General features: G+C 43.6%; 1 protein-coding gene across 2 annotated transcripts in view; it reads left to right on the top strand.

Moving 5' to 3' along the window:
* Window positions 1–10,587, top strand: part of RIMS4 (regulating synaptic membrane exocytosis 4) — an 88,544-nt gene extending 77,957 nt beyond the window's left edge. Inside the window, exons 6-7 of one of the 2 annotated variants that reach the window (XR_006285407.1) lie at window positions 1,989–5,074; window positions 5,111–10,587. Coding sequence is in view for 1 of the 2 variants with exons in the window: in XM_037916033.2 (XP_037771961.1) it covers window positions 1,989–2,207 (219 nt within the window). In the remaining variant the exon portion in view is untranslated. Of the gene's footprint in view, window positions 1–1,988 lie in introns of both variants that reach the window. The other variant, XM_037916033.2, reaches the window with a different exon arrangement.
* The last annotated feature ends 8,730 nt before the right edge of the window (window positions 10,588–19,317 follow it).

Genomic DNA, 19,317 nt, shown 5'->3' with positions numbered 1-19,317 from the left:
AGTGTCTAGCTCCCCTGAATTCTAGCTCTCTGAATAATAATTTGACTTAATTTGGCATGTATCTTCTCCCCTCCCCATTACTGATACCTTACAGGTGAGGCAGCAGCTCTGCCCTGAGAAAGCTGCAATATTCTGCTAATACAGAGACTATGGGAGGAAGCTGGAAGCTGCTAGGGATTAGCCAGATGGCACCATTCATCTTCAGTCATCATCATCATCACGCTCATCCTCTCCTCTGCAGAACCGAGGCCTCACTCTGAGGTCACTGATCACCTCTGTCTTGAACCAAATGGGACCATTTTGATTGTGTACAAGCTTCCAGTTTGTTTGTTTGTTTTTCACTGCGATGGCCCTTGCTGCACCTGTTGTACCATCCATTGCATCGTAAGTGTGATTCTGCTTTCACCACCACCTGTGTCCTTGTCAGCCCTTTTTCATTAGGTCTCCCTTGTAGTCTTGGAGACTTTCTTCCCCCTGTCTGTTCTCCTTTCTCTCCATGTAACTCCAAGCATGCATCTTGTATTGCAGAGCTAGTTTGCTAATCCGTAGCTTCTGGCCTGTTCTCCGGGTGAGTAACCATGGGTCATCACCGTATGTTATGTTTCACAAGGCCTGGATGCAAAAGCAAATATGGAGCTTGCTCTTGGTGCTGCTGCTTAGTCCTCTGACAGCTAATGTCTAACCATGGTTTTCCAGTTCAGTGGACCCATGTCTGCCATCTCTCTCAGCAGGCCTCTTCTGTGACATTCAGTCTATTCAATTTCCACTGTAATGCTTGCACAAAAGATCACTTAAAATACTTAAATATTGATATAAACAAGTATACTGCCCCCTGAATTACAATGTGATGAAACTTGCATGAACATCTGATCCACGTACAGGATGCTTGCATAGGAGAGACTTCTGAGGGAGCTTAAGTGCCTAGGATATTTGTATTTTTATAATTGTCACGTATTCCTTTATCTGTCACCCTTCCTTACATTGTATAGTATCTTACTCCAGGAGGCATTCCACTGAATCCTGTCGGAGTAGTCCTGGTACTGCTCAATGTGAGTAAGTGTATCAGAATCCGGCCCTTATTTTAGCAGATCCAAACGCATCTAAAATCACTAGACTTTCCCCCCGATTCTTCCACTCCTAAAAAAGGCTTAAATGACTCAAGCAGTTTGAAGGAGAAATGAGCATCTGGTCTCGTTCGTGTGTCAAGCTTCAGGCTAATGCAAAGCTAAAAGAAAAATAGAATATATGGGGCCAGATTGTTCCTCTAGATCCATGCTTGATTTGCAGACCTCCTGTCTCTTCTCACTGTTACTAAGGCGGGGAGTTAATTGAGCTCTGGCTGAAAGATTCAGCTCTAAGAATGAATTCAGTATTTTTTAAAAATTCTTTTTTGCTGAGATTCTTGTTAGTGGGATTGTGCCGATCAGCTGGCAGGATCAGGGCCTAACCAAACAAGGGTAGGTGACAGGAAGTACTGGTATCCCTATTTTACAGATGGGGAAATAAGGCACAGAGAGACTTGATGTCCCTGTCCAATGTTGCAGGGTTTGTTACAAATTCTGCATAATATTTAAACCCGAGACAAAATACACACACACACTTGAGAGCGCTCACATTTTTTTTTTCTGGGGAGAAAACAAATCTTACAATATTAAGCTTTGCAAAAGCATATAAAACCATAAACTTGGGGCCTAATAGATGCAGTCGGTGATTTTGTAGCACAAGCCCAACACTTTTTCTAAAGTCTCTTATTTTATTTTGAATGGGTTGTGGCAAGGTGTGGAGATTTAGGACTGTATTTTCCACGATGTAAAAAGTGGATGTCTGATCCATAGCCCATAAAAGTTCAGGGGAGTCTTTGGATTTACTTGAGTGGGCTTTGGATCTGGCTCAGTGTGAATATCTTTGTCTTTTTCAAAAACTAAAGTATGAATCTCCTGGTGCTCTTTACTTAAGAACTAACTGTGGTCCCCCCTCTCATTTCCAAGGTGATAGTCTGGGGGAACTATGGACGCATGGAGCGCAAACACTTCATGGGAGTTGCCAGGGTTCTCTTGGAAGAACTGGATTTGACAACTTTAGCAATTGGCTGGTACAAGCTTTTCCCTACCTCCTCGATGGTAGATCCCACTACAGGTCCACTTCTGCGCCAGTCTTCACAGCTTTCCTTGGAGAGCACAGTGGGACCCTGCTGTGACAGGTCTTAATGAGCAAGGAAGGGGGGAACTGCTTCTGTTTTTTAAACATGCTGTCAAGGTTTTGTTTGCTGGAACTCTGACCTCAAGTGCATTGCATGTTCAATCAGTTCTTGAGGAGCTGGAAGAGTGACCTTAGACAGAAGATAAGGGGGAGGGCCGTATGCCCTCTCCATCCAAGTAGCAGGTGCCATGGGCGTGAGTCCTAGTTGTGAAATTATACATACCCCTCTTGTTTCACTTCTCTGGCTGTCATTCATACACCCCTGTTTCAGATCAGTATTAACCCTAAAAAATTGCAGCAATGTTTTTTTGAGCAGGGGAAGATATTTTTCTTAATTTTGTTTTAGAAATTCATAAAATACAGGTTTTGTGGGGTTTTTTGGTTTTGTTTTGGTTTTTGGGTTTTTTTTTTTGGTGATGCCTGAAAGATTGGAAAGCAAACATCTGATCTGAAAAGAGCAGGAATTGACTGTTTAACAGGATTTTTGTTTTTTATAAGATCTATCTCCTTAAAAATCATAAAAAAAAGAAAAGAAAAAAGGAACTACAACTGTGTCTTTAGAAAAAATTCCACATCCAAGAATCACGTTAGCTATAAAACGATTGTTGCCATGGTTTTAAACTGTGCCAAATTACCAGCAAGTGTCTTTAATACAGTACTTGGCGAACACTGCTGCTGAAGCACATTCGATGGGAATACAAGTGGAGTATGCTTTGGTTAGACCGGACAGTTCTAATGGAGGAGGCGAGCTAACAAATTAGCTGCAATTCTGGTCACTGGAAATGTGAGTCAAACATCAGACTTGCAGTTTGAGATGTGATTTACTAGCACATTGTCAGATACGACGTTTCACAATTTACAAACCCCCTTAGTTTTTGCTGCTCATTCCTCCATCATGGTGGTTTCTAGCTTCTGCATTCTGTTCCTTCTTTCTGGGTACATATCTTGTGAAGTGCCACCTTCCTCTGCTAACATGCTATACTGTGGACTGACCTGAAATAATACCGTTTTACTCTACTACAGGAAAGGAGATTTCCTTTCTTGACAGGGTGTAGCAAAGAGAAACCTCCGTTTGCCACCCAAGAAGGAGTGCTAATGAGCACATGCCCCTCCTCACTTTAAAAAAAGAGTTGTGTTGCTTAATGCAATCCCATTAACACACAGGCATTGTCAAGTGAACCGAAAGAGAAGGATGCCTTCCCCAGAGTACAGGCACAGGAGAGCGGTTGGGGAAATCTACCAGACATAGTAGTCACAGCATGTATATTTTGTTGATTTAAGAACAGCAAAAAGGCACATCAGGTGTTAACTGTAGAGCAAATCCTGTAGGTTAATGCAGTAAAGAGACGTACTGTACTGTACATTCGATCAACTGCTAAGCAGAGAGCAGCTTTCTCAAACAGTACCATGTGCTAGATTAGTGGGGTATTTCTCTAGATCATTCAGGTGATTCAAAATCTTATGCTTGGAGACACCCATTCCCCAAAACTGTGGAGCATTTTTAGGAGTCTGGAGTATCTCAAAGAGTTCGTAGCAGTTAAGCTTTTTCTACTAGGGGTTTTTCTCATAATTTTTAATGAAGACTTGACTGCTATCTCAAAGTGGTTTGCTATTCTAGGTGCAAGGGAGTATTTTGTTCTGTGATTTAAGAACCTGAGGTCCCATGTAATGTTTAGGAGCCAATGGATTTTTGACCTGTCACTGCAAAGCACTGACAGCTTCTCCATGCAGACCACAAATAAGTAAGAATAAAGCATCGAGTTGTATAAGATGGAGAACGTAGCTGCTTATTGTTATATCTTATCTGAGGGACTTAAAATTATTCTGAAATAATTACAGAATAGAAGCAAAAATAATGGACCCAACAATATGCTTTGTAAACATTGATGTAATGTTTGGGGGAGGGAGAGTACATAAACCTGAGAATTTTAAGAGTCTTAAAGTGGCAAAAGCTCCAACATTTCAGTCTGATCTCTTAATTTCCTTCGACAAATATGTCTCTAGCCTCAGTCTAATTATTTTTTCTAACTGTATTAGGCAATTTCTATATACTAGCTAAAGAAAGTTTGTTGCATGCTGATCAAACTATGTTGTGGCTCTATTTTTAAAAAAAGCACATTTACCGTAATTCAAGTCAACACCTTTTCCTCTTGGTATGTAATAAGTACTAGGCAATATTGTACAATATGTATGAACTAGATTAGATTAGGTAGATTTAGTGGTTTGTAGCACTGGATCTTTTAATAACTATGTCTTTAAAAGGACTATGGAAAAATATAAATACATTCCAAACCTGGTAACTGAATGACAGGGGTTTTATCTTCAGTTACTTTGAAAATTTTATATGGGTATTTTGTTTGGATACTATTTACCTGTATAACAAGTTAGTAACATTTTATCTGTGTCCAGTAAGAGGTATGCAATGTTTTTCCCAAATCTTTTTAATTGGGAGTGGGAGGAATTAAATATGCCAGAAAGCATCTCAAGAAATCTCCTTTTGGGATTAGCAGTTGGAAAGCTCGATTCCTCCATGAATAGCAAATTCCACATTTTGGGGTCCCACTTCCTCCAAAAGCTCTCCAAGCTCAAATGTGATTAGTTTAGTTAAATATAGGACTATTCAACTCTATAGACTGTCTTGTTTGTATTTTTAATCACATTAAAAGGTCACTGTCAGGTTAAAACTTCTATTTTTAAAAATATATATTTTCTTTTCTCTGTTATTTTATTAACACCAGAAATTATTACAATTGAAAACCATGTTAACCATCTATTTTATGCTGTTTTGCTTATCTTCTGCATTTCTCACAACTTGGATAGTGATAATGGACTAGTCAGTTTCATTGTTTCTTGTGTGTGAGGGAAATGCTACAGTGTCTGGGTTTCATACACTCAAGGATTGTATTTACAGCAAATAAAAATGTTTTTCACTGGGATTAAAACAAATCACAGAAACCCTTCTAATGGTTCACAATCAAAGAGCTTAAGGCCAGGGGAACCATTATGATCATCTACTTTTCTAGCAAAACCTCCTGCATGCCTCAAGTGGGATAATTTCACCCAGTACTTCCTGCACTGAGCTCAATAACATAGTTATAGAGAAAATCTTGTAGCTAGCTATCCTGTCTTGATATAAGGACTCCAAGTGATGGAGAGTTCAACAGGGTCTTACGCTGGGAAAAGTTGATTTTTGCAAAACCAAACTTTTTGCTCAGATTTAACCTGACAGTGTCTAAGATAATGTGATATGGTAGCTCTAACTTCTGCTCTGGTCACTTTGAGTTTGTTAAAGTAGCAGTTGACTACAGCATTTAGCAGTTGATTAGAGCGGCTAGCATCTGAAACCTGAACAAAGGTCGACTTGTAAAAGACAAAACAGTTGTTTTGTGTCTTAAATCTAGGTGTTAATTATGTTTTGTTTTTAAGCAAAGGAATTGATAATGTTTTTGATCTGTTTCAGAATAGCAGCTGCGTTAGTCTATATTCGCAAAAAGGAAAGGAGTACTTGTGGCACCTTAGAGACTAACAAATTTATTTGAGAATAAGCTTTCGTGAAAGCTTATGCTCAAATAAATTTGTTAGTCTCTAAGGTGCCACAAGTACTCCTTTTCTGTTTTTGATCTGTGAGTAAAGATAAGGGGTGGGTATGGGGACAGATTGTTGTGTGCTCAGCACAGGGCTAATTCTCCATTTCTTGCCTACCTAAAGCTACCCTTAGCGTTCATGGGAGGTTCAATTGCAAAAGGAACGGGGGATCAATCCCTGGATGTTACCTTGTTTGCTATCTATCCTTTTGCTTTAAGGAAGTGACGATGGTTACATCACTAAGGGCAAAACGACCTTTTCCCAATGGGAATGCCATGGACAAGGAGAGCAGAATATTAGAACCGAGACCTATTGTACAGATTTCCCCTGTTTGTAGTGTGAACACACTGAAGTTGTGACTATGTGATCAGTCCTGACTTCTTCAGGCCAAAGTGTGATTTTTCCAATCTCCTGGCGTTGCTTTCTCCTTGTCCTAACCCAGCTGGCATGATATAGAGACAAAACAAGGTGCTGATCATGTAGTTGAATCCATTGATTCAGATTCTAGCACCTCCACGGATCCAAGCATGAGGGTTTGTCTGTGTGGATCCAGTTGCAGGATCAGGGCTAAGCAAATTTTGGGCCGCCCAACCTATGCATCCCAACTTCTTGGCAAAGGATTTTTGAAGGAAAATCACAGAATTCTTTGTTTGAGTGACTATATATATATATTTAATGTTCTTAATTACTGGATCCTTTATCAAGGTACTGTTTCAAAATTGTAAAAATTTCTGGAGTCAGAATGTCACAAGTTCATATAAAGGAACTATTTATAATGTTGAAGCAATTAGCAGAATCTCGACCTAAGCATGTTTGGTAATGTGTGGACAGCAAGACAACTTTGTATGAAATTCATTTGAAGTTAGTTTATTATACACTGTTATTAATATTTTAAAACAGGAGAAATATTTTTCTTTAATGATTTTTAACCAACATCATTTAGCATTTTCAAAAATGTTTTATGCTCTTGGTGTGAAGTTTACTCATTCTTTTGATTCATATGTTCCATGTTATATTTTATCAACTTAAAAAAAAAACCGCACATGTAAATAATTACCAGGAAAGAGTCCTATAGAACATTCTGTAAACTGATCATTAAATTGTTAGAAATATGTTACTGTTCATAAAGTCTCAGCTGCTATCCAAGCCTTTGTTGAAGAAATTGATGTTGTATTTTCAAGATGAAAACTACTTAGCTAGTTTTGTCATAACCCTGTATTCTGTATAAAAATATTTTATAAAGAGAGTCTAAATAGGCTAACGAGCAATAATATATTCCATTTAATGTGCACAGATTGTGACTTGCAGGGTGTAGTACATATTGGTGATAACAGTAGATAATTGTCTTCATTATTAATTACATCACTTCTGAAAAGATCCATATTACTTTAGACTATATGGTTAATAAAAATGAAGATTGGCCTATTGCCATGTGAGAAACGTTCATTACAATATAGACAGACTCTGGGTAAACAAATTTGCTCATTGACAAAAGATCTTCTTTGATGAAGAATGAAACACAGCTGTAGGTGACTTCATACTACAGTTTTTAAAACACTTTGAGTATAAACTTTATGAATATTTCAGTCTCCCTGATTTTCTTGGACTATTTGGAATTTGTAACTTGATGAGAATGTTTTTCCACTGCCACTGCAGCCCCCACCACTGCACAGAGCCTTCCATGCTGGGGTTATGCCAACTCTGCTCTCTAGCTGCCTGTTTCATTTAGAATATCACAGGCAAACTAAAGGGAGATTTTTCTGAGTAGTGTATTGAGCTGTTCATTGAAGGCCCTGGGGGGGAGGGGGTAGAAGGGTGTTGTCCCTTTCATTTATGGTATTTGTCCATTAAAAATTCCACCCAAGATGGAGAGAGAAGGGTTGATTTAATGACTTTCCAAGCTGTCAGGAACAGGATCTACTGGATTTTAAGAATGTTTTAACTTTAAATTCAAGATATAATGCATCCGATAAAATTTAGACCTCAAAAGAAAATCTAAGGTCAATCCATGTAGATTTCGCAGGCCATTGGGTACTTCATGAAGAAATCCCCACGTTGATTTAAAAATTGCCAAGCTGCTGCCGAGGTAGACTGCAGAACCTGACAGAATAATACTGGGACCCCTAACCACTAGTGGATCATTAACTAGCTATTGTTTGGGCAGTGTCTGGAAGATGTAAAGAGCTTTGTAAATGCAAAGCACCATAGTTATATTGTTCAAAAGATACACACATTATAGCAGCTATACTTAAAAAGATGAAGGGCCAAATTCAGACAAAGGGTAAGCAGGTAAAGTGGAGTTGTACCCACTTGCACCAGGGCTGAATTTGGGCCAGACACAAAAGGGGTTTATTGAAAGAGTCTATATTTACACACAAAGTATACGCATGCTAACTGGGAAAATAACATCCAGGAGAGAATTCCTTGTAGCTTTAGTTTCATTTAATGCAGGATAGCTGCTGAAAACAAGGGGGAGGCAGAGAGGAGACAACACGCTACAGAGCACCAGCAAATATAGGTTAGGACCCAACTGTTCATCCCTTTGTGACTTACCATATCTAGAAATGCAGCCAAAGCTAGAATATTTTAACAGTTGGACTTTGCATTTACGTAGTATGCTGTCCACAATGTGTGGCTGTGAAACGGGTTCACCAGTGAGAGAAGGGCTTATCTGTTGTAGGCCAGGTCCTGGGACCTTGTATAGGATTCAAGGGCCAGCCCAGCGCTGGGGACGAAGTCCATCCGCCATGCAGTGAGCAGCAGCCTATCAAAGGGACCAATCCTGCAGTCTTTACTCAGGCGACATCCCCACTGTAGCCAAGCTCTGTTGGCTCAGTAAAGGCTGCAGCACAGGACTCTACGGGCCATATTTGTAAAGGCATTTAGGCACCTGAAGAGTGAGATAGACACCTAATGTCTAACTCCCATCGGTGCTTAATAGGATCATTTTAGGCATCTAAAAACTTTTAAAATTTGGCCTGGGTTGGTTACATTTCTGATGTACCAAAACCCAGTTTCCTGTTTCACTGAATCGTTCTAAAACCGAATGTTGTTTTGAAATATTTAGAGGATGGAAACAGAGTGAATTGTGCCGGGGGGGGAATCCAGGCCAGAGAACATGAAAAGATTGTTGCTGTTAGCTAGCTCCTAACCCACTGTGAAACCACTGACCATTTCTAATGCCCCAAGGGCAGAACTACAGGGGAGAAATATCCAGCAAGCTAGTTAAAATGTGTAGTCCTGGCCTCCTCCCTGCGGGGACTGCTGTTACCCCAAAGCGGGCTGAGAATGCAAGGCTGCAGGGCACCTTCATCCTTGGGATCAAAGATGGAGGCAGCTTCTTGCAAAACGGTTTCAAATTTAAAAAGCATAAGGGGATGCACTGCCCCATGGGTGAATGAACCAGAGCCAACTGCAGCGCCCCCACGGCAGGTCTGTATGCAGATCAATGGCAGGATCTTCCCCAGTACCTGCCATTTGGGGTCAGTATTAATGGGAGACAGGAGCATCAAGCAAATATAGCACTGATTCCATAGGCTCAAATGCCATGCAAATGAGAAGGGGTTAAAGTAGATTGAAACTGGGGGGGGGGGGGGGGGGGGGGGGGCGGTGCTCTCCCACCCCCCACTTTCCCTGTGGGAAATTTGCTTTTGGGCTCAGATGCTCATCCCAAAATCCCCAGATCTAGGTCCCAAACCTTATTCCAAATGGGCGGGAAGAGTAGGGGCTGACCATGGTTCCAGCTAGGGCCCACTGGCCGGGAGTACCCCTTTCCCTGGGGACTAGCTCTGCAGCCAGAGCCTGCCAGCCTGGGGCATGAGACCAGAACAGTGACACAAGGCACACCTTCCACCCTAGGGCTGACCTCACTGCCAGCATCCTTGCAGTGGGCCTGATCTACTCTGGGACATCACACCACTGGTTTTTCAGTACCTGTGCAGCTGTTCCAAGCAGGGCTGGGGGATTCAGTGGTGGTGACAGCAATGGCAGCCTACTGTGGAGTTTACCCTGTTGGTAGTACTAGTGCAGCTGCTTAATGTTCTGTGCAGAAAAACCAAGTGCAAGATTCCCTAGTGTGTGCGTATATGCTCATGGATCGATCCTGCTGCAGCCGCTATGCAAATGGCCCAACTGACTAGTCAAGTAAGGATTATCTATGGGAATAAGTGCTGCAAGATCTGACCCTTAATCTAGGATTAAGGATTAAATGATTGCTGGGGATAATTAAATGTCTCAGAAGTATCCAACATTCTCTGTTCATAACCAGCAAGGAGCCACAGGGTTCCATTGCCTCACTCCTATTGGCTTTCAGTGGCCTCTACTTGCAATTTGTGTCTTTGCAACTCTCCCTCTCTGTATTTTTCCTAAATGTAATGGACATGAGTCAGTTAAATCTTAGCCATGATATCACTGCAGGGGAGGAGAGAGTACACTGATCACTTGTAAACAGCTAGAAGGCTGGCATCCCGCTTCTCTGTGACTCAGAGAGGGTCCCTTTTCCAATGTTCCCACATTTCATTGTTTGCAAGGTGTATGGACTCCCTTGGCTGGAAGCCTTTGCAGCAGACTGTACTGTCCATACTAATGCTGTAGTACGTGAAGTGAGGTGTAGCTCTTGGTGCAAAGTGTTCAGCACATCTCATTGGATAGTCAGTTCTAGTGAAGGGAGGATTCTCCTGTACTTTTTTTCTGTCTGTAGGTTTTATTCAGACAATGTGTGACAATTGAGTGATTTACAATTCAGTGTTAAGCTAAGGACAAATGTTGATAATGGTGACAATAAAAAAATCTTTTTTTTTTGCATCTGAGGTTTTTAATTGCATCAGTTCGGTTCCCAGACTTGTTGCTACAAGAGATTTCCCAATCTAAAGTCCCGAATCACCTTTTCCTTGTCCCATTAAATCCTCACTGCCTAAATGGTTACTGGACGGCATGGACTGACTCAGAATCATCATAGGTGATAAGCTTGGAAGAACTCTGATGACCCACTAGTCTCACCCCTTGCTTCAAGCACGAATTGCCCTATACATTCTTTCCATCTAATCAGGCCTTGAACACCTATAGTGACTGGAGCATAATTAACACAAATAGCTTGTTGCTTGAATTTACTTAAATATCTAAACCCAAAGCCCTCTTTTCAGGCTGTTCTTTTATTAAAAGCTACTGTGACCAACAGTTTACATTTAGAAACAAAGGATCAATTAAAAATTAAGACCCTCTTGACCAGTGGGTTGAGAGCAGAAATGCCAAGAGATGAACATGCCCATACAAGAGCTACCTCCAGAAGAAAATAGAGTTTAAGGCCAGAAGGGACCATCAAATCATTTAGTCCAACCTGCTGTATTGCACAAGCCATTTCATTTCCTTCAGATACCTCTGTGATAGGTTAGACCCCACTTCTGGGATGCCACCTGATTTAATGGGGTTTCATGGAGTCCCTTCTGCTCCACCAGCCTGGATTCTCTCTCCCTGTTTTGCTGATGTAGGCTCTCTCTCTCTCTCTCTCTCTCTCTAAGTCAGCTCTGTGTGAGAGGATTCATCCAGCACTCACCTGCACGCCCCCTTTGGGGAATAAACCCAAAATAATACTGTCTTGCACTGTACAGAAAGATCTGCACAGTGCAAGCTCATAAAAATTTGCTCTCTCCCTCAATGTGAAGAGAGATATGCACAACTTCTAGCCCCCCCCCATTAGAAATTGCACAAACTAGGTTTAATAATAAACAAATGTATTAACTATAAAAGGCAGATTTTAAGTGATTATAAGGGATAGCAAACAGAACAAAGCAGATTACTGAGCAAATAAAACAAAACATGCATATTAAGCATAAGATCTTAGAGTCTGGTTTCGAGAAGTAATTTCTCACCCTAAATGTTATTTTAGGCAAGTTGCAGAGTTTCTGTAGCTTATTTCTTCTTACAGACTGGAACCCTGCCTTTCCCCTCAGGTTAGTTCCTTTGTCCCTCCAGGTACTTTCAGCAGTCTTTCTTCTTGGGGAGGCAGTGGAGGAGAGTCCAGATTAACCCGCTTGCCCTCTTCAAAGACTCATTGTCTTTTTCTAATGGCCCATTAAGGCTGATTGCTTATTGTCTAGTGGGCGTTTCCCCAAGTACACACACAGTTGTAATTGTTACATAGTCAATATTCCTTACTTCAGATACAGAAATGATACATGCATACAAATTGGATAATCACATTCAGTAAATCATAACCTTTCCAATGATAGACTTTATGCAAGATAGCTCCTGTAAGATATTAGTTATGCCAAATTCTTATCAGTACCATATTTCTATGAAGAATATGGGGTGTAACGTCACAACCCCTACAGTGCACCTCCAGAGACTAAGCTGTTCTGTGCTCTGTCTGCAGCACATGAGAGAATGAGGCACCATGAATGTCCAAGGTCCCGGCCGTAGCAGGGAATTGATGAGCTGAGATATGCCCAGATGATTCTAGCAGGCAAACTATGCCCCTCGCTGCAAAGGAAAGTGAATCCCACCCCTCCCCAAGGTTCCTGCTAATCTGACCTGAGGAAAATTCCTTCCCAACCCCAAATGATCTGTTTGACCTGGAGCATGTGAATGTAACCCACACACCACCTGGATGTGGTGTTCTGTTCCCTCTGGTGGCACAGCAACCACTGAGAGATGAATGAGTCTGCTACAGCCTTAGCTAAGAGCCAGGTGGCTTTTAGCTCATGCAATAGAGGCTTATACACTGAGCTCCACAGGTCCCAATTTCATCCTGCCCGCAGCCAACCGCGGTCTGTCAGTGTTACATGAGCACAACACATCACCTGGGCATCTAAGAGAGGATTGTCTGAATCACCCCAGAGCACTGGTCCACGGCGTCTGGTGTCCTGTCTCGACCTGTGGCCACTCTCTGAAGGTAATCTGTTCTGCACCTCTCTGAAGACAGAAAGCTGAGAAGCCTTCAGACCCTTCACTCAGATGAGAGCAGGCCCAGCTGGTGGGGAAAGCTAGGGCTCAGGCCCCATCTCATGGGATCCATTGCAGGAGAGAGTCAGTGCAATGTCAATAAATTTCACTTCTGACACCAGTGTATCAGGAACAAAAATCCCTTCAAGTGAACAACTTTACCACACTCCGGTGTCAGTTCCAAGACATAGCAGCGTTCATCTTAAATTTCTCATCACCTCAGCGGGCTGTAAAAGCGCATTGATCCCCAATAACATTTAGCTACTGCAATGGGATCAGGAGGAAGGGAAGGTAGCTAGGGCCTGCAGTAGTGTCCACTCCTCTGGGTATGAATGCCATTTTCAAGCCCTTTGGCCTCCCAAGTATTGTTGTATAGAGGTGAGACAGAGAGGGAGCAGCAGGGAGGGGTGGGTGCATCAGGCTTTCCCTCAAAGAAGGCACCTCTTTTAGTGAGCTCAGTTAGAGATTACAGTGAAGACCCCAGTGCGAGTATCCCTGGCCCCTGGCTGTCTCAGATGCGTGGTGTTCTCTGTCTGCAGCTGAGTGTTGGAGACTATCTGCTTCCGTTCCTACTGACAATGACAAAATTAGACTGAATTTGTTCTACACCCAAGGACACAAAGTACCAAAGAGACGCTTGTAAAACACTTAGTTACCTTCATGAGCACGTACTTTCACTCCTCTTTAGAGACAAGTTAATCCTTTTCAGCCAATAATATAGTCAGTGAATTCAGCCTCTTTCTGTCTGGTGATTTTCTATCTGCCGATTAACTCTCAGCCAGTGGCAGTCACAAGCAGGTCTCCCGGAGCGTCCCCTATTCAGAACATATGGATTCCTGGTCACGTAGCCCGCCCCCGCTCCGTGTGGCGCTCTGTCCTCTAGTGGTGGCTGAGCTGCACAGAGAGGTTGATGAGCCGGCTACAGCTTTAGCTAGCAGTGACGGCTCTTAGTTCAGGCAGTGGAGACTCAGGCCCAGGTCCTTAGAGGTAGTTAGCGTCCAACTTCCATGGATTTCTTTGGAAGCTAGGAGCCCAAATATCCTTGAGGAGTTGGGCCTCATGCCTTAAGATCCAGGGGTTCCAGGTTCATTCACTGCTGCCCAGACAGGGTTACTGGGGGGACGGGAAGCGCTCCAGAGACCGAAGGCCCGCAGCATTCTTTCTGCTCCCGGACTGAATGAGCATAAGGCTCCGAAGCAGGTTTCCCAGGAAAACACAATTACAAATCTGGCATTTGCCTGCTGCAAATATTCCCCACTAGTCACTAAAAACCAGCTTCTTCCAGGCACATTCCTGCCACCAAGCACTTCACTGGGTCACTCATGGGAAGGGCGCACCCAGGTGCAGGGAGACAGCTCTAGCCAGTCCCCTTGCTGTACTTGAGTGGACAGTCACAGAGTGCGCCCCACTTAGCTTGTTTCTTAAGCACATGAGAACTTACTACCCTCTTGTGCAGCACAGGCCCCATTGCCAGAGCAAGGCACCAGACGTCAGACCTGGCGTTACCTGCAGGCCTTTGCAGGAGGGGCAATGGGGGGAGGATGAAAGGGATAAGGAAAGCAAGAGTGGAACAGAACAGAATAAAGGTGACAGAGAAAGGCAAGGGAGAAATCTCCAGCAGTGCCTATGGCTAGAAAGTAAAACCAGCCCAACCCAGCAAGATGCAGAGAGCTGAATGGCATCTCCTGCTGTCAAACCATCACCAACTTCCAAAAGCAACATCATGCTCAGGCAGTTGCTAAGCAATGAGGGATCTTAACATCAATCTCGCCTAGCAACTCGGGCGCTGTAACAGCCATAATAATACGTGAGCAGATGCCCTGCCTTTCTGGGTTGTCCAACCACTGTCAGCGGCAGCCTATGCCTGAGGACCCAGCTCGGCACGGCAAACATCACACCTGTCAATTCCCAGGGTGGTTTTGACATGGGTTGCTGTGTGTTTCATTTGTGTCTTTGTGCTGTGGATTCTGTGTGTCATAAGTGATTGCAGAGTAATTTTAACGTGGTGGGCTCGGACATAAAACCTAGAGGGGAGTTAAAGAATCTTTCAGCCCCTGAATTCCACTCGTGCCAAGGACCTCTTGCCTTCAAACACAAACACCGGGGAGCGGGAGGGGGGGAGAGACAGTTTTTAATAATGTCACATGAAAAACCTGGTGGACTTTGACATTTCTCAAGGAAATAAAAACTCGCCTCCTCTGGGAAAGCAGCACCAAGACAAGAGGATGTTGGCCCCATGCTGACACTCAGGGTCTCCTGCCATCCTGCCAAAAGCACAGAGCACAGATGATGATGATATAGGATCTAATCATATGCTTAGGGTCAACAGCCTCAAAACCGCACAGGAAAGCGGGTGCACCCTTGTCCTGTGTGTGCAAAATCAATAGCAACCATACAACTTCACTCACAAAACTCTTGCACAGCCATGCTTGTGAGCACAACCAGCATCAAATCAGAGGGAGGGGGCTCAACATGCAGGTCTCTGTGTCAATTCAGCACTAAATTCCATTGGTAACAAGCACCCAATCCATTCTTTCAAGCACATCATTTTGCACATCCCTCCCGCCAATGCATGTGTGCAAATCGGGGGTTCTGAGGGAGCCTTGGCTCAGGGGCGCTGGGCTGCACTTGTTCACATGGGTGCAAAGTGGGTCCAAGCTGTATTACACATTGCAGTAGCTGAGCCCCCAAATACAGCACTTTGTTATTTTGAATTTCCAAGTTATTGCTGCTCTTTTCTCCATCGGGAGTGGAGGTGGGGGGGTGCATTCAGCACTGGAATAAATACGGGCCCAACTCCAAGTCAAAATGAGTCCTGTTCCCTTTCACTGGAGGCTGTTTGCAGCAGAAGATTTAATGGTTTAACAAAGCTGCAAAATGACAGCTGAGCCAGTTGATAATGAGCCTTAAAACAATATCATAGGGCATGTGTTAGCCGATGGCCAGGGATGTTTGGTGAGGTGCCAGCTATGCCCGTTTATACCATCCGTGACTTTAACCGCTAGGATGCACTGTCCCTTCGCGGCGGGCAGCCCGGGCTAGGCTGACGGATGCCCCAAGGTCCTAACCACCCGTGACTTTAACTGCTAGAGCTCAGAGCTCCTTCGCAGCGGGCAGTCAACACTGACTGACAGGTGCCCCAATGGCAGCACTAAGAGCCTCTCCACACCCGTGACTTTAACTGCTAGAGCTCAGAGCTCCTTCGCAGCGGGCAGCCAGGATTGACTGACAGGTGCCCCAAGAGTTTGCCCCGTGGAGGCGGCACAACTCAACGCTAGGCTCTTAGTACTCTCACCTAATGGCCAGGCTTTATAGCCAAAACGGCTGAGGTTCTTTAATTGTGTTGGCTGCTTTACAGTAAACCAGAGAAACAAGTCAGGCTTATGCACAATGGTTACCAAAATTTATTAAACTAGATTCTAATCATGTGGTTACAAAATTGCTAGTGCCTACTTATTTAAATGTAGAGATGTTACACCCACAAACAAGTTACAAAACTGAAGCCACAATCCCAAAGAAAAGAAAACAAAGTATAGAGCTCTATTTCAAAATATGTGTACACTAAAGATAGGAGATCAGGTGTGGGTGCTTCTTACCCTCCTTGCATCTCTCGATTCCAGCGGTGCCAAGCCAGGATCGGTCACTCAATTCCGCGGAAAGACAAATAAGGGACAAGGCTTAGGGACCCTCTTAGCTGCAGAAGCCTTGGGAGGCTGTCACTTATCTGACCAGCAGATAGATAGTGAAAAGCACTCAAAAATCATGGTGCTGTAGGTCCCATACTTATACCTCTGTACTCCTTTATTCTCTTTCTCCTTTCTTATGCCAAATTGGGGCTGGTCTGTCTGGGCGACGCCAGCTCTCGCAAGAGTAGTTCACACTTGCAAGGGAGAAACAATAAGTTTCGACTACTGGACACTTCTTTTATCAGGGTAAATATTTTCCCACCTAGGATGTTGGGGTGTGTGCATCACGCTATTTAGTAGGGGCTAAGAGCCATGTCTGTCACAGCTTCTCTGTCTGCTGTGAGCCTAATCGTTGTATATGTTCCCAGAGGCACATTGTCACAGCACACCTGTGCTTCTCACAGCTTCAAAGGCTGTGCTGGAATTTATGTTGAGTGCCCTGTTGTTTTGGCTCCCGTGTGTTTCCAGCAATGCTGGTCTGAGGGGGGGGGGGGGGCTGGCTGTCTGGCTACAGCATGAGCCTAAAGTCCCCTGTGATGAGCCCTCCTCCCTGGGGTTCTCGCCTTACCATCTCCTCCCATCCTGAGCCACCTCTGCCATGAGCTGGGTGAGCGGCATAGCTGGCATCTCATCTGTGAGCAAAGCCTGGGGGAGAGAAGAACTGACCAGGGAATTTTTTGAACACAACGTTTTTCATCAGAAAATGCTAATTTTACCAAAGCTGAAACCACTTGCAGGAAAGGGCCAGTTCTCACGAACTGCCCGTGTCAAGAAACATTGGAAACAAGTTTAGAAATTATAGAAATGTCCCGTTTTGACATTTTCAAAACTAAAAGTCCTGAGTTTTTTGGTTTGAAATGATTTTTTCTTTCTAAATTTAAAGTAATTTACAATAAAAAGTCAAAGTTGAAGCCAAACATTTAGAAACTGTCAAAACATTCTGATTACCTCATTCAAATTTGGGGTGGGGGAGAGGCTTTTCAGTTTGTGAAAATGTTTGAGATTTTGACAATTTATCCCAGGTCAGGATGGGGATCTTTTATTTTTTTTTTTTTTTTGAACTCTCCAATTCTCAAAGGACAGGAAAACTGCTTCCCACCCAGCTTCACTACTGATCCTTTTGCTCTGTGCACAGCAAAAACACAATCCGAGGAGACTGCAGGAGCACATTTAAGTTGCAAATAACCATGTTCACACAAACATACACAAACGAGCCAGGCCTAGCTACACACACACACTGATGCTTGTCTCGTTTCTGGTGGCTTCTGAAACATGGAACACAGAGAGACCGCTAGAGGGCTCTCAAACTCTTTCAAGGAGTTCTACCCTACGTTACACTGGAATGAAACTACTTACATATTCCCCTCCCCTTAACCTTCCTGAGTCACTGGTCTATTCAGACTGTGAGCTCCCCAGCAGGGTTCCTCTGAGTATAGCTCCTCCCACCGCAGCTTGTTCCAGGGCATCACGCCACCTTTCTCATTTAGTGATGCAGGACACTTGTGTGGCACCTATCTGCCTTCCACACCCCAGACCTGGCTGCATTTCCATGGTGATGTATGTACATGGTTTGAGAACTTTTCAGAGTAAAAGGTGTTATAGAGTCAAAAAAAGGTAGTGTACAATAAATATGAATATTGTTCACCTGTTCACACCAAGGATGTTTGTGATACCACAGAGAAGCATATTTAGTTCTTTGTTTTTATAACGGACTGTTCCACTGAATGAGGTTCTGGACCATGCTCCTTACACAGTTACCTGGAAATGCTCTTCAGTCTCCTGATATACTTTGCACCTGGGATCCAGGGCATCTCAGCACGCTGAATTACCAAACTCACTGGGATAGTTTTACTTCGCTGTTTATTTCTGAAAATGCTTAATTCCAGATTAGCACTTCCTCATTCAACCACCAGATGGCACTCTGTTCCCTTGAATACTGAGCATCTTCCAAGCAGGGTGCAAAGCAAACCTCTCGAGTCGGTCATTCCACGAGATGTCACTTTTAGTCCTGAATTTACCCACGTCCTACATAAACCTGCCCACTCCCCAGTTTTCTTACTGAAAGTCATTTTACAGCAGAACTAAAGAATCCTCGCATGGAGGTTATAGCAGTGTGCCTAGTGGCTAGAACACTGGACTAGGATTCAGGATATCTGGGTTTTATTCCCAGCTCTCTCCTATTGGCCTATCTCTGTACTGCCGTTTCCGCATCAGTAAAATGGGATAATGATACTTGTAAAGCACTTGGAGATCGATCTATCATTACAGGAAGGAATCACGTAGGTGCTGACTTTCCTGAATAAATGTGTCCCCCTCTTTTTAGGGCTTTGTCACACATTGCATCCCACATTTGGACTTTACGCACCCAAATTCAACCTTATGTTCAGCAGTGATGAGGACCCACAGCTCCCACTGAGGTCACTGGCTGCTGCAAGTGCTCAGACAGGCCTTTTATTTAGGTGCCTAAATATGGATTTAGGAACCTACATTTAGAAACCCAGCTTTAAAAATGTTGGCCCTAGTGGTTAAGAGACTTACCCAAGGCCACAGACTCAGTGTGGCAGACCCAGTACTGGAATGTAGGAGCCCTGTCCCCCAGTGGCACTAGGCCATGCTGCCTCTCTAATTCATAACTGTCAGTTCACAACTGAGAATATGCGGGAATCCTCGACTCTTCCCTAGCTCAGATCCTTCCCTGGCAGAGGGAGGGACAGGCTGATTCCAATCACACACAGAATAGAAGACCTGATATTAAACAATAAGCCCCACACGATCAAAACAATAAAACCTCCAAGTGAGAAACCTCCCCGCACCAGCAAGGAGTGAAGAGTTGTTTGCCATGGGACCCATAGCGCACCCCCTAGGCAACACAGCACCCTTACCCATCTCTCCATTGGTGACCCCAACC

Source organism: Chelonia mydas, chromosome 13, assembly GCF_015237465.2.
Source record: "Chelonia mydas isolate rCheMyd1 chromosome 13, rCheMyd1.pri.v2, whole genome shotgun sequence".
In the NCBI taxonomy this organism is placed as follows: domain Eukaryota; kingdom Metazoa; phylum Chordata; order Testudines; family Cheloniidae; genus Chelonia; species Chelonia mydas.
The sequence above is the reverse complement of the archived record's forward strand: the minus strand, read 5'-3'. Positions and strand labels throughout refer to the sequence as shown.